General features: G+C 48.4%; 1 protein-coding gene across 1 annotated transcript in view; it reads right to left on the bottom strand.

Moving 5' to 3' along the window:
- LOC143982287 (cyclic AMP receptor-like protein A) overlaps window positions 1-2,559 on the bottom strand; it is a 933,494-nt gene extending 930,935 nt beyond the window's left edge. The window contains exon 1 of the mRNA XM_077480869.1: window positions 2,376-2,559. Within this exon, the coding sequence (XP_077336995.1) occupies window positions 2,376-2,429 (54 nt within the window). The 5' untranslated portion in view covers window positions 2,430-2,559. The remainder of the gene's footprint in view (window positions 1-2,375) is intronic.
- Between the last annotated feature and the right edge of the window lie 13,689 nt (window positions 2,560-16,248).

Here is a 16,248-nt window from a genome sequence, read left to right as displayed (position 1 = left end):
CGGACTAAGTATGGCGCATGCTCAGAAAGGATTTACACGCCGAAGGTTGCATTGCAGTGTATTGGACGTCGAATTTCTAGTCCCGTCGCACGTGCCGTACACGTCATCGCGCAAGCTTTCAGCGGACTGTCTGTTCGTCGTGTGTGGTCAAGTCTGTTCATTCAAAAGTAGGACGGACTGTCTGTCGGATTGTCTGACGAACTTAGTTGGCCAGACAATCCACCCGTGTGTACGCGGCCTAAGTCTTAAAGTGATTGTAAGGGCAATTTTTTTTTTCTTTTTAAATAACAAACATATCATACTTACCTCCACTGTGCAGCTAGTTTTGCACAGAGTGGCCTCGAACCTGCTCTTCTGGGGTCCCCCGGCAACTCTTGCGGCTCTTCCCCGCATCAGATTACCGCCTGGGAGAAGCGATCTCCCAGGGGATTAACTTACAGGTGCGCTCCCGAGTCCAGCATTCGGCATCCATAGAGGCCAAATGCAGGACTCGGCCTTGCCCCCTGGCACCCGCATCATTGGAATTGATTGACAGCAGAGGGAGCCAGTGGCTGCGCTGCTACCAATCTATCCAATCAAGAGTGAAACCCGGGCAGAAAGACAGCAGGTCCCCGCCGGATCAAGTTCCAGGATTTAGGTAAATAAAAGGGGGTGCTGGGGGGCCAGTCACTGCCAGGTATTTTTTCACCTTAATGCATAGGATGCATTAAGGTAAAAAAACACGAACCTTAACAACCCCTTTAAGTGGTTAAAGTGCATACATCCACCATAATGCTGCTACTGGTATAAACCTTGCAGTGCATTATCATGCGTTACCAAACATCATGTGTGGTTTGAATGCACCATGCAGGAAAAGACAGTTATCCTTTAGCCCCTTTGCGCAGACTGTATGCAAATTTGCCTTCTCAGATTGAAGGGGTTATACCGGGGTGATGCCTGCTGCCGCTGTTTTTTTTAGAGCCAGCAGTTGACTTTTTAGTAATAACAACCAATGCGGCTAAAATCCACTCGGCTGTTATCCTAAAGGAGTGGGAGGGGACATCCCCCCGTCGCTCTTCAAAGGCCTCCCTCCCACCGGGAGATTGCACGAAACACCAGCCATTGCGTCCGCCTGCCTAGGTGGCGATCCCGTACAAAGCCGGATTTGGCTTCGATCAGGTCTCCGATGTAAAATCCCAGAAGCCGCGTCACAACGTCACTTCCGGTTTACTTGGCTGCCAATGGCGCCAATTTTTTTTTTTTAAATTACAGTATGCAGAATTGTCAATTTTGGCGATCTGAATACTTTTCAGTGCAAAGGAGGGATTTGGGGTCTTAGTACCTGTAAAAGGGACAATGTAGTAAAATAAATAAGAAACAATAAAAAATTTAAAGCACATACACAAGTCATGCCTGCAAATGAAAACGGTGTTCAAATCACACATGTGAGGTATCGCTGCGATCGTAGGGTTGCCACCTCATTCCTTTAAACCCGAACACATATGAATTACACAGGTTCTGAGACTAAATTTTATGCACATAAGGCAGCAAGTGGGTTTAATTACCACCTTAATAAGCCACGGAACCTGTGTAATTAATATGTGTTTGGTTTTAAAGGGTTGAGGTGGCAACCCCATGCGATTGTCAGAGTGAGAGCAATAATTCTAGCAAAAGAGCTCCTCTATAACTCTAACCTGGTAACTATTAATTTTTTTTAACATGGTACCATAGCTTGTCGCCATTCCATCAGTGGGCGCAATTTCAAAGCGTGACATGTTAGGTATCTATTTACTCGGCGTAACATTATCTTTCACATTATATTGCAATAATCAACATTTAATTTTCTAGGGTGTCTGCTAAATAATAAAAAAAAAAATATATATATATATATATATATATATATATATTACACACACACTGTTTAGGGGTTGTAAGTAATTTTCTAGCAAAAAAAAAAAAAAACAGATTTTAACTTGTAAGCAAAAAAATATCAGAAATAGGCTTAAGCATGAGGGGTTTAATAACGCCAAATGTGGCATAAAAAAAATAAAATGTATATATATATATATATATATATATATATATATATATATATACACACACACACACATATATATATATATATATATATATACACACACAGTGAGGGGAAAAAGAGTCCATAATGGTCCATGGCCTGGTAGGCACTCAGTTGTATACAATAGAAGCTACTGAAGTGTCATTCAATGAGTATGAGCACAGGTCATGTCAGTCAGTCACAATACTGTCATTATCTAGTCACGGTGAGAAGTATTGGCATGGTGATCACATGACTTGTAGGCCTCCAGCACACAGCAGGTTAAACACGCAGGAAGCTCTCTCCCTGTGTTGGGCGGGAACGCGCACGCTGTACTCACGCATTGCGAACTGCTGGAGGGTTGGGAGCTAAACCAGGTGCAGTTTTCCGCCATAGTGCTCCGGTCTCGTCATCACACGGCACTGCCCTCCTATCAGATAACTCCCACTCTCTTACGATACCGACACGGCTTTTTACTAACAGGCGGGTGACCGAGGAAGTCCCGGTGCGCACGCGCAGAACCAGCATGAGCCCATGTGGCAGGATCTGTGACGCGTGTTTTCCTAAGTGCGAAATAAAATCCGGTGTACTGGTATGCATTGGTGCTGTAGGCGGCCTGGTGATCAGGTGTAACTCATTTATTTGCTAAAGTCAAAGAATTCAATTACCCACTTGCCTACTGGGGACTTTCATCTCTTTCCTGCCCAGGCCAATTTTCAAAGCTGTTGCGCTTTGAATTACAATTGCACAGTCATGCCACATTATCCATATCAAATGTATGTTTGTTTGGGACAGAGCTTTAGTTTGATGATATATGCTAAACAAACAAAATAAGCCAAAAACAAAAAGCTTCAGAAGATTGACCCCCCCCCCCCCTCCTGACCAGGCCATTTTGTTGTACGGCACTGCGTTATTTTAACTGAAAATTGCGTGGTCGTGCGATACCCAAATAAAATATATATTTTTTTCCAACAAATAGATTGGTGGTATTTGATCACCTCTGCGGTTTTTATTTTTTGTGCCGTAACCAAACAAAAAACTGACACTTTTGAAAAAAACAAAACAATATTTTTTACTTTCTGCTATAAAACGCATCCAATAAATAAACGCATGCGCCGTAGACAGCAGCGTGCAGGCGCACCGAGCGCGCCGCTGTCAACGGCGATATGCCGTGAGTGGCGGCTCCTGTGTGCATGCGCGGGAGTGACATCATCGCGGCTTCGCCAAATGACAGCGGCGGAGCAGCGAGACCCCACCGAGAAGATGGATGCTCCGGACTACAGGGGACAGCGGTGACTTCGCTGGCTCCTGTGCCAGGTAAGTGACACATAATGGACTACTCTGCGATGCATAGTAGCCCATTATGCTTTACCTTTGCAGGGAATCAAAGAGGAAGTAAACTCATCAGGGTTTACTTCCTCTTTAAAGGGACTTTTATTTTTTTATTTTTTAAATGACCAAATTTTTTAATATAATAATAATAAATATGAGGTCTGAGGTCTTTTTGACCCCCCGGATCTCATATTTAAGAGGTGGTCCTGTCATGCTTTTTTTCTATTACAAGGGATGTTTACATTCACTTTTATTTTTTTATTGACACTTTTATTTTTACACTGTTCTTGGTAAAATAAATAAGAAAAAAAAAACATTTTTAAACACGCCCCATCCCGACAAGCTCGCCTGCAGAAGCAAAAGCATACGTTAGTAGCACCCGCATATAAAAACGGTGTTCAAACCACACATTTGAAGTATTGCCGCGATCGGTAGAGCGAGTCAATAATTCTAGCCCTAGACCTCCTCTGTAACTCAAAACATGCAACCTGTAGAATTTTTAAAATGTCTCCTATGGAGATTTTTAAGGGTAAAAATTTGTCGCCATTCCACGAGCGGGCGCAATTTTAAAGTGTGACATGTTGGGTATCAATTTACTCAGCATAACATTATCTTTCACAATATAAAAAAAATTGGCCTAAATTTACCGTTGTCTTATTTATTTAATTCAAAAAAGTGTATTTTTTTCCCAAAAAAGGGCGCCTGTAAGACCTCTGCGCAAATAAAGTGTGACAGAAAGTATTGCAACGACCGCCATTTTATTTTCTAGGGTGTTAGAATTTTTTTTTATAATGTTTGGGGGTTCTAGGTAATTTTCTAGCAATAAAAACCTGTTTTTAACTTGTAAACAACAAATCTCAGAAAGAGGCTTGGAGCTTAAGTGGTTAACTAAGGGCATTATGTATTCTGATACATCTTTTTGGTCTAAAAAATCCCAATAAGTGTATATTGATTGTAGACGCTATAACTTTTGCTCAAACCAAACTAGGATATTTTTACAGATTTCTTTTATTTTATTTTTTACTAATAATGACGGCGATCAGAAGGGTTAAATGTGTCCCTAGGGGGTGCTTTGTAACTGTGGGGGGGGGGGGTGCTTTTACACTGTGGGAAGACAGAGATCCGTGTTCCTGCTTAGCAGAAACACAAGATCTCTATCTTCCCTTTTCACAGAACAGCGATCTACCTTGTTTACATAGGCAGACTGACGTTCTGCCTCTGTTGTAAACAGTCAGCGGGTTCACCAGACCCGCTGATTGGCTCCCGTTGTGTCCAATTACAGCAGGAATGGGTTGCCAGCAGCGCATTGCAGACCTGGAATCGCAAAACTATGTACCTGTACGTAATTTTGCGGAGAGGAGCCGGCCCCACACAGTACATGTACGTGGGGCGGTCGGCAAGAGGTTAATTTCTGTTATAAAATTTTGGAAATAAGTAATTTTTCTCTTTCACTGATAGGCATCACTGATGGGCATCACAGATTGGCACGACTTATGGACACTGATGTTAAGGAAACTGATGATCAGTGCCCTGATTATCAGTGTAGATGTCCCCTGTGTGTATTTGTTATTTATCGGCTTTCCTCTTCCCACGTGCTGTCAGCATGAGGAGAGGACTGCTGATAATCGTAAAATACTGTTTATACTGTGATCAGCTGTGATTGGACACAGCTGGTCATATGATGAAGAGCTGCTGTGATTGGCTCTTTACCCATATCCGTGATCAGCTCAAAGGGGACGCGAAAGGAAACGCTCTCACGGGAGGATGTCCACAGACGCTGGTACGGAGCCCTGAAGATCCGACATGGTATGCCGGGACTTCAGATCATATGCGCCAGTGACATCACCGGCTGCATACAGTGTGAATACCGGAAGTTTAGGAGATAATTACTGTACCTACAGTTAAGCCTTATTGGGTACAATTTTGAAAAAAAGAGTTTACTACTGATTTAAAGGGATAGTTCACCTTTCCAAAAAAATTGCCTATGCAGGTAAGGAGTGCCTGTAGATAAAAACAAGCTGTGCAGCTCTGACTAAAGTTGAATAATGCCCTTGCTGTAAGTATAGGCCATTTATATACCTTCTGAAGCCCTAGTGGAATATTCCCAGTACGTTGCAGAGTGAGGCCTAGTCATTACAGCTCACCTCCACCATCACAGGAGTGCGCTTTTTCTCTGATTCAAACCCCCTCACATGCTTTTTCTCTTCCCTGATGTAGAATCTCTGAGCTCAGTGTTTGAGCTCTTCACTTCTGTAATGGTGGAGGTGATCAGTTATGACTAGACCTCACTTAGAAACATCCTAACAACGCCCTGGGAGTATTCCAGTCAGGTTTCAGGAGGTATGTTTTCCTGCATCAAAGGTAAGTGGTAATTGGGAATGACTTTTTAAGGGGCATGGGTGAAGTTCCTCTATAAGCTGTGGTTCCATCTGCTGAACCCATACACTCCAATACATTTCTATCCACTCACACAAGCCCATACATTAGATTGTTATATATAGAATCAGTGGTGGCCTGTCCATTAGGGGTGCATGGGCCCGAACCCCCCAACCAATGCGTCCAGCCTCCTAATGTACGTGCAGGGTGTGGGATGCATGGATTGCAATGGGGGGGGGGGGGGTGTTTGAAGCATGTGATTAGAGCAAGAGGCTCTAATCGACTTCAAAAAAGGGTGGGCTTGGAGCCCACCAGGTTGTTTGACAAAAATCCTCCTCTCTTCAATCCTTTCTTCTTAATTTTTCTTGTTGTTTGACAATAGTGAATGGGGGTGCCGCCGGTCGACCCAGGAGGGTGGTTGTTTGACGCCCCCCCCCAAAAAAAAAACAACCCACCAGCTGCCACTGTTTAGTATAAATTGTATAATACATGTTCAGCTTTATGTCACTAATGTGTCCTTTATTGATAGGGAGTTTGAAAGGAAGAAACTACAGGCCCCTCACACTGAACACATTAGAGTGCTGAGTTTGTTTTAGGCAGGGAAGCTTGAATGGTATAAGAGACATGGGTCATTGGAGAGTTTAATATAATAGCTCTTTAACCGCTTGAACTTCAGAAGATTTCATCCTCTTCATGCCTAGACCATTTTTTCCTATTCGGCACTGCGCTACTGGTAATTGCATGGTCATGCAACACTGTACTCAAATGAAATTTATATAATTTTTAGAGCTTTCTTCTTGTAAGTTTGCCCACTTACAATAAAATGAAGGGTCTATCATTTTTATTATAGGTGTATTTTAAATAATAGAGACAGAATATCCATCAAAAATCAGAAAAAAATAAATTATACAAATGTTATAAATTAATTTGCAGTTCAGTGAGTAAAATAAGTTTCTCTTATGTTCACCGACCGACACAGCTCCTCTCTTAGCCATTGGGTTGTTATGCCCACCTTTAGGAGAATACTAGGCATTACTTGTTATTTAACACTCAGAACTTTCCAGTTCTGCCCAGGGGGTGGTCCCTTGGGTAACAACCCTCCAGCCTGCCAGGCAGTCATCAGTTTTATTTTGCCTAGTGAAGGAGAAGGACCTAGGAACCCTGCGGGCCCATCGGTCCTTGTTTTTTTTCTGCAGAAGCTTGACTTTTTGCGCAAGATGATTGATCCTGTGATCTGCTATCAACAGCCGACTGGGTGACAGGCTGGATACCCTTATCCTTGTATTCTCCCGAGTCTAGCCATCAAGCGTGTGCAGGCCGTAGCTCCACACTAGGCCGGCCACGATGAAACCTCCGCTCCAGAGGTGGTCGGTGAGCTTTTATGCTCCGGGGCACACATATGACCGGGCTACTGATGTCTGCATCACAGTGTGCCGGGCCAGCAGCCACCCTGTACTGATCAGTGAGTGGGTCTGTAATGGAATGTCTCCCAGCTCTGCAGGACTGGTAAGTACAGCTCTCCCTGCCTCTGTGGGGCTGAGCAGCTGGGCATTCCCTGGGAGGTCGATTCGGGGATCCCTCACCTCCCTCTCTTCTCTCCCTGTCCCTTTTCCCCTCTCCCTGGGGGGGTGCTGCTGAGCGAGCGGTGTGTGTGTGTGTCTGTGCAGGGGCTCTCATCTGGGGGGGGTGGCGCTGTCTGGCTGAGTCCTGGGTCCTGTTTTTTATGCCCCTGGAAGGTGTCTGTGAGGCTGTGCTGGTGTCCTGTGCAGCGCTGTACTCACCGCCATTGTTTTCCCCTGTCCCTCATAATTCTTGCATTCGGTGGACTTCTTAGGTGTGGGCAAGGGAAAGCTGCTCTCCTGTGCTTCGGCGGCCATTTTCCTTGTGATTGTCCCTATACAGGACACCGGTGGCCATTTTCTTGAAGGAGGGTGAGACTGTGTCTGTCCTAAGTCCCCTTCGGGTGGCAGACAGGGTAGGGTCAGCATGGCTTCAGAAACTGGTGTTTCTTCCCCCAAAATCCAGGCAATTGCATCCGGGTCGCCTGCGGACTGCGCAGTGCCCTTGGACACCCTGTCGGTGGTCCTCAATTCGTTCGTTGCCAAGATGGAGGCGGTGCAGGGGCGAAAAGGTGCAAAAAAGCGGTCCCTGCCCTCCCGTCCTCTGGGGAGAGCTCTGACGCAGACTCGGGCCCTGCTGAGGCTGGGGACCCCTGTTCTGTCTTGTCAGGCGACGCTGACTAGGACCAGTGAGGATGAGTCCCAGTCCGGGTCCATGCCCAACAAAGCGATTGTTGGAGCACTTATCACAGCTGTGCGTGATACCCTGAAGATTCAGGAGCCAGCAGATTCCTCTGCTGAGGTAGCAGTCCCATAAGCCAGCACGTTCACCTAAGGTGTTCCCGTATCTGACTTATTTTGACAAGTTAATTTACAAGGAATGGGGTCGCCCGCAACGGACCTTTTCGGTCCCCAAATACATGGCGGTGCGTTACACCTTTTGAGGAGAGCCTTCTCAAGAAGTGGTCGGCCCCTCCGGTCGTGGACCCCCCCGTATCCAGGTTAAATAAAGTAACTATGATCCCGGTAGAGGGGACTCCTGCATTTAAGGATCCCACAGACAGGAAGGCCGAGGCAGTGGCTCGTTCCTTGTTTATGGTGGTGGGGTCCGCCGTGCGACCAGTACTTCCATCCGCACTTATGTCGCAGACACTAACTGAGTGGGCAAAACTGTTGCACCGCGAATTAGGAGAGCAACAGGCTTCTCCTGTCTGCGTGGAACTAACAGACCAACTAGTGCAAGGCCTTAAGTACGTTTGTGACGGGGCCCTGGATACTCTTCTTCTGTTATCCAGGGCTTTAGTGTCAGCAGTGGTGCTGAGGAGCCTGATTTGGTTAAAATGCTGGTCTGCTGACCAGGCATCTAAGAAAGCCCTGACGGATCCTCCCTTCCTTGGCGACCGGCTTTTCGGAGCCTCGCTGGATGACATTAAAAATGCCACCGGTGGTAAGAGTACCCTACTCCCACAAGCCAGGAAGGCTAAGGAGCCACGCCGCAGGCAGGGGCCCTCTTTTTCCACTCACAAATGGCTTTTTCGTCTGCCGGGAGCTTCAGCCAAACGTCCCCAGCTCGTCAGGACGACCACGGAAGGACAGAAACGTCCCTGGAACCACAAGCCTAACAAGCCAGCGAACAAAAGTGCTACCGCATGAAGGGTCGCCTTCGGGAGTTTGCAGCCTGGTGGTCATCTCGACTATCTGACCAATGGGTCTGCGATCTTATTTCCTCAGGCTACAAGATAGAGTTTTTCTCTTGGCCTCCAAACAGATTTTTCCTCTCCAGCATACCTGTATCCCCGGCTCGCCGGGAGGCCCTCTTGGGGGCAGTAAGGGACCTGCTGAGTCACGGGGTGGTTGTACCGGTTTTGGAATCGGAACGTTTCCAGGGATTCTACTCAAATCTGTTTGTAGTTCCCAAGAAGGAAGGGGTACGTCCAATCTTGGACCTAAAAGCCCTCAATCACTTCGTGAAAGTGCAGAGGTTCAGAATGGAATCAGTTCGCTCAGTAGTCGCTGCACTCCATTAAGGGGACTCCCTGGCGTCCTTGGACATCCAAGATATGTACCAGCACATACCCATATGCCTTCGGCATCAAAAGTTTCTGCGGTTTGCAGTTGGGGAAGCCCACTATCAGTTTGTGGCTCTTCCTTTTGGTCTGGCATCGGCCCCCCGAGTCTTTACCAAGGTATTGGCTCCAGTTTTGGCATTGTTGCTGCAATATGGGATCACGATCGTGGGATACCTACACGATCTCCTCCTGAGGGCGTCTTCCGCCTCAGAATTAAAGGAGCATGTGGCGAGCACCATGCAAACCCTGCAAGAATTTGGGTGGCTGTTGAACCTAAAGAAATCGGTGATTGTACCAACCCAGCATCTGGAGTACCTGGGCTTGCTGCTGGACTCCAGGGAAGCGAGAGTTTTTCTCCCTTCAGACAAGCTGCAGACTCTCAGATCCACAGTAAAACTGCTGATGAACCACAAGTGGTCGTCGCTTCACTTCTGCATGTGAGTCCTGGGACTCATGATAGCCTCCTTCGAGGCAGTACCATATGCCCAATTCCACACCAGAGTCCTGCAGAAGGAGATTTTGACAAAGTGGGACAAATCTCAGTTGTCCCTTGATCGACAGATCCAGGTGAGCCAGTCAGTCAGAGATTCCCTGACCTGGTGGCTGAGGTCCCCGGTGATTCAGTCTGGGAAGTCATTCCTACCTCTGAAGTGGACAATGATTACAACGGACGCCAGCTTATCCGGCTGGGGTGGAGGGATGGGGGTTCAGTCGGCTCAGGGCCTCTGGTCAACGGAAGAATCCAAGTTGCTGATCAATCCGCTCGAGCTAAGAGCGATCGGGCTGTGCCTCTCCACATGGTCGATGAGACTACAGGGGCGTCCAATCAGGATCCAGTCAGACAACGCCACAGCTGTGGCATACGTCAATCACCAAGGAAGAACAAGAAGCTCAGCTGCTGCACAGGAGGTCGCTCACATACTTCGGTGGGCAGAGCGACACGTACCGGCCCTGTCGGCCATTAACATCCTGGGAGTGGAGAACTGGCAGGCGGACTATCTGAGTCATCAGATGCTGGACCCAGAAGAATGGGCGTTGCATCCGGAGGTATTCAGGCTACTGTGCCTGCGGTGGAGCACACCAGACGTGGATCTTCTGGCCTCCTGTCTCAATCGGAAGGTGGCAAGATTCATGTCCAGGACAAGAGATCCTTGGGCAGATGTGTCAGACGCGGCTCTATGGGATCAGTACCAGCTGATCTACGCCTTTCCTCCACTGAAACTGTTACCACGTCTGCTCCGCAGAGTGAAAGTCGAGGGGATCCCAGTGATTCTGGTTGCCCCAGATTGGCCTCAGCAACCTCAGTACGCAGACCTAGTATGCCTGGTGGCAACACCCCCTGGCGACTGCCATTACGAGAGGACCTTCTGTCTCAAGGTCCGAATTTCCATTCTGCTTTACCATCGCTGGCTTTAACGGCATAGCTATTGAGAGTCAGGTGTTGAGGAACCGGGGGTCTGTCGGACTCGGTGATCCCAACTATGCTGAGGGCACAGAAATCTTCTAGGAAGATCTATCATCGTACCTTGAAAGCTTACATCTCCATGTGTGAGGAGAAAGGATGGCATCCGCGCTTCTTTGCTATATCCATGATCCTGCTGTTTCTTCAGCAAGGAGTAGGCCAGAAATTGGCGTTAAGCACCATTAAAGGGCAAATATCGGCCTTGCCTGTCTTTTTTCACCGACCCCTGGCGTCTCACTCATTAGTGAGTACCTTTGTTCAGGGGGTACGACATGTAGTCCTTCTGGTGCGTCCACCATTACCCCCGTGGGATCTGAACCTTCTGTTATCGGCGCTTCAAAAACTGCCATTTGAAAATATCAGGGAGGTTCCCCTGCTGACTCTTTCCCAGAAAGTGGTCTTTCTAGTGGCCACCACATCGGCCAGGAGGGTTTCGGAACTGGCAGCCTTGTCATGCAAGTCGCCTTATCTGGTTATCCACAAGGATAAAGTGGTGTTGCGTATGCAACCGTCTTTTCTGACGAAAGTGGTCTCGGCTTTTCATATCAATGAGGACATTGTGTTACCATCTCTGTGTCCTAAGCCAAAACACCCTAAGGAAGTGGCCCTTCACACTCTGGATGTGGTTTGGGCTCTAAAGGTGTATTGGTCTGCCACTGCTTCCTTTCGGAAGTCAGACTCACTGTTTGTTTCGGTGGCTGATCCAGAAAGGCATGGCTGTATCGTCGGCTACCATTTCCAGGTGGATCAGACAGATTGTAGTACAAGCCTGCCCCAAGGAGGGACAGGTGCCCCCTTTTCCGGTCACGGCCCACTCCACAAGGGCAATCGGAGCGTCTTGGGCCTTCCGACACCAAGCGTCTGTCGCCCCAAGTGTGTAAAGCGGCGACCTGGTCGTCTGTCCACATGTTTACCAAGTTCCACAAGGTCAGTGCATCGGCTGATGCATGTTTTGGCCGCAAACTTTTGCAGGCGGCCGTATAGTTGCAATTCAATATGCAATATATTTATTTTTTTCCTTTAAGTTAATGCACTGTTGCATTAGTTACCGCAGTTTTTGGGCGGTTGAGGGTAGTTCATCCTGTTGAGGTGTACCCTGGTTTTTGTGGTGTTTTTTTTTCCACGCACTTTTGTTTTGTGGGTAAAGTTTTCACTAGTTCCCACTTGCCATGGTGGTTGAAGTTTTATGCTGGTTTTCCCACCCCTCGTTTGGTACTGCTTGGGGATGTCCCAATGGCTAAGAGAGGAGCTGTGTCGGTCTGTGAATATAAGAGAAAATAGGATTTTTTGTACTCACCGTAAAATCCTTTTCTCTGTAATTCACCAACAAACACAGCACCCGCCCCTCCTTTTTCTCTTTACGTTATACTGCCTGTTGACATACTGATGACTGCATGGCAGGCTGGAGGGTTGTTACCCAAGGGACCGCCCCCTGGATGGAACTGGAAAGTTCTGAGTGTTACATAACAAGTAATGCCTAGTATTCTCCTAAAGGTGGGAATAACAACCCAACGGCTAAGAGAGGAGCTGTGTCGGTCGGTGAATTACAGAGAAAAGGATTTCACGGTGAGTACAAAAAATCCTATTTGATCCCTAAGAAGAATATGACTTGATACTTTTTGGAGAAACCCTTGTTGGAAAGCACAGAGGTAAGACGTTTCTTGTAGTTTGTTACCAGGTTTGCACACATCTCAGGAGGTTAAAGGGGTTGTAAACCCTCATGTTTTTACACCTTAATGCATCCTATGCATTAAGGTGAAAAAACTACTGGCAGTGAGCGCCCCCCCCCCCCCATTTTACTTACCTGAGCCCCTTCATTCACTCGGCGGAGACACAATCTCCCTCTCTGCATGAGGTCCCATCTCTGGATTGGATAGGCTGATAGCAGCACAGCCATTGGCTCCCACTGCTTTCAATCAAATCCAATTAGTCCGGCATTCGTGTCTATGCAAATGCTGGACTAGGGGCGTGCCTGCAATGTAATCCCCCGGGAGAGCACTTCTCCTAGGGAGTTATCTGATAAGAGGAGGAGCCGTCAAGGGACCTCAGAAGTCGAGGATTGGGGCCACTCTGTGCAAAACTAGCTGCACAGTGGAGGAAAGTATGATATGTTTGTTATTTAAAAAAAAAATGAAGCTTTACAATCACTTTAAGGTTTCTTGATTGTCGCTTGGCAACTCGACACACCTGGTCACATGGTAAAGAGCAATCAAAGATCTCTGCCGAAGTACACTAAAGGGGGGTGTGGGAAGTGCAATCACGAGAGGACTTTAACCATTTGCCTACCGGGCACTTATACCCCCTTCCTGCCCAAGCTATTTTTCAGCTTTCAGCACTGTCACACAATTGCGCGGTCGTGCTACACTGTACCCAAACAAATTTTGTTAATCATTTTCTTCACACAAAGAGAGCTGTCTTTGGGTGGTATTTAACTACTTCCCACCTGGCCATTGTATATATACGGCCGGGTGGGTGCTCTCTCCTTCTGACTGGATGTTCAGGAACGTCCAGTCAGAAGCTCCATTTCTGTAAACAAAATGATAAAAATTTCATTTGGGTACAGTGTAGCATGACCGCGCAATTGTCATTGAAAGTGCAAGAGCGCTGAAAGCTGAAAATTGGGCTGGAAAGGAGCGTGTGCAGACAATAGCTACGCGCTGGGCCACGACATGCCCTTCAGGCTCCAGGGGTGGCTGGTGAGCGCAACACTCCGGGACACACATATGACCAGGCTACTGATGTCTGAGTCATAGTATGCTGTGGCCAGCAGCCACCCCGTACTCTTCGGGAGTGAGTCTGTGATGGAATGTTCCCAGCTCGTCTGGATGGTAAATACAGCTTGCCCTGCCTCAGCAGGGCTGAGCAGCTGGGCATTCCCTGGGAGGTCGATTCGGGGGTCCCTCTCTTCTCTCCCTATCCCCCCCCCCGTGGGGGATGCTGCATGGTCTGTTGAGCGGAGTCAGTGTGTGCCATATGATAGGGCTCCCCTAGGGGGCTCTCACCTTGGCTGGGGGGCTGCGCTGGGTGGCTGTGTCCCTGGGTGTCTGGAGGTCTGTACATGCTGATCGCCATAGCGCTGTTCTGCTGCCATTTTCTCTTTCTTTTTTCACTGTCCCTCTCTGTGTACAGTTGTTTGGCGGCCATGTTTGGTGTGACTCAGTGAGAAGCATGGTCAGGAACCATTTTACTGCAGTTTGATGGCCATTTCCCCTGTGATTATGTCCTTTATACTGGACACCCGACAGCCATTTTATTGTAGCCCAGCGTGTTTTTTTATACCCAGCGCTGGTCCCTGAGGCTCAGAACAGCGCGTTTTTTTTTTTTCACTCAGACACCTGAGAGCTGACACAGGACACAGGCACTACTAGCTGAACGGCGCAGAACTCAGTCAGGGTGCTGAGTCCTGCGGTGGGGGCCACTCAGCTTGCAGCAGCTAGAAGGGTGGGACTATTCACCCCAACAGGTGGCAGACAGGGTGGGTCGGCATGGCTTCAGAAACTGGTGTTTCTTCCCCCGAACTCCCAGCAATTGCAACCAGCTCGTCTGCAAACAGTGCAGTGCCTTTGAATGCTTTGTCGGCGGTCCTTGAGACGTTCGTTGGCCAGGATGGAGACGGTGTGGGCGCAAAGGTGGTAAAAAGCGGCCCCTGCCCCCCCGTCCCCAGGCGAGAGCTCTGACGCAGACTCGGGCCCCGCTGAGACTTTTGGCCCCTGCTCTGTCATTTCAGATGACGCTGACCAGGACCGATCGGACAGTGAGGGTGACTACCCGTCTGGGTCCGTGCGCGACAAAGCGCTAGTTGGAGCATTTATCACAGCGGTGCGTAATACCCCAAAGATTCAGGATACAGCAGATCCCTCTGCCGTTGTAGAGGTCCCTTTTGGGTCCCGTAAGCCAGCCCGTACACCTAAGGTGTTTCCGTATCTGACTTATTTAGATAAGTTCATATACAAGGAATGGGGAAGACTGCAATGGACCTTTTCGGTCCCAAAAAGTATGGCGTACATTAACCCTTCGAGGAGAGTCTTCTTAAAAAATGGTCGGCTCCTCTGGTCGTGGACCCCCCAGTACCCAGGTTAAATAAAGTAACCAGGATCCCAGTAGAGGGGACTCCTGCATTTAAGGACCCTATGGACAGGAAGGCCGAGGCAATGGCCCGTTCCTTGTTTACGGTTGTGGGGTCAGCAGTGCGACCAGTACTGGCCTCTGCACTTGTGTTGCAGACACTTACTGAATGGGCAAAACTTTTGCAACGTGAATTGGGGGAGCAATAGGCTTCTCCTGTCTGCGTGAAACTAGCAGACAAATTAGTGCAAAGCATTAAGTACGTTTGTGACGCGGCCCTGGATACCCTCCCTCTGTTATCCAGGGCTTCAGTGTCAGCAGTGGTGCTGAGGCGCCTGATTTGGCTAAAATGCTGGTCTGCAGACCAGGCATCTAAAAAAGCCCTGACGGATCTACCCTTCCTTGGTGAGCGGCTCTTTGGAGCCTCGTTGGATGACGTCAATAAGAATGCCACAGGTGGGAAGAGTACCTTACTCCCACAGACCAGGAAGACTAAGGAGCCACGCCGTAGGCAAGGGCCCTCATTTTCCACTCATAAACGGCTTTTTCGTCCGCTTTGGCTAAAGGTCCCCAGCCCGGAAGGACGTCCTCTGAGTTACAAAAGCATCCCTGGAACCGCAAGCCTGCGAGCAAAAGTGCTACCGCATGAAGGTTTGACGGGTGGGGGGTCGCCTTCGGGAGTTTGCAGCTCTGTGGGCCTCTCGGCTGTCCGACCAATGGGTCTGTGAACTGATTTCCTCTGGCTACAAGACAGAGTTCCTCTCTTGGCCACCGGAAATATTCTTTCCTTCCAACATACCCTTATTCCCGGCTCGCCGGGAGGCCCTCATGTGGGCGGTAAGGGACCTGCTAAGTCGCGGGCTGATAGTACCTGTTCCAGAGTCAGAAAGGTTCCAGGGGTTCTACTCCAATCTGTTTGTGGTCCCCAAAAAGGAAGGGGTATGTCCAGTCTTGGACCTAAAAGCCCTCAACTGCTTTGTAAAAGTACAGAGGTTCAGAATGGAATCAGTTCGCTCAGTAGTCGCTGCACTCCATCAAGGGGACTTCCCGGCGTCTTTGGACATCCAGGATGCATACCTGCACATACCCATATGCCTCCGGTTTCTGCAAGGTTTCTGCGATTCGCAGTTGGGGACACCCACTACCAGTTTGTGGCTCTCCCCTTTGGCTTGGCATCAGCACCCCGAGTCTTTACCAAGGTACTGGCTCCAATTTTGGCATTGTTGCGACAACACGGGATCGCGTTAGTAGGTTACCTAGACTATCTCCTCCTGAGAGCATCTTCCGCCTCAGAATTAAAGGAGGATGTGGGGATCACCGTGCAAACCCTGCAAGATTTTGGGTGCCTGT

This window comes from Lithobates pipiens, unplaced genomic scaffold (genome assembly GCF_037356315.1).
Source record: "Lithobates pipiens isolate NorthernLeopardFrog02 unplaced genomic scaffold, aLitPip1_a1.2 Scaffold_16, whole genome shotgun sequence".
NCBI classification, from domain to species: Eukaryota; Metazoa; Chordata; class Amphibia; order Anura; family Ranidae; genus Lithobates; species Lithobates pipiens.
This window is presented reverse-complemented; position numbering and strand designations above follow the sequence as displayed.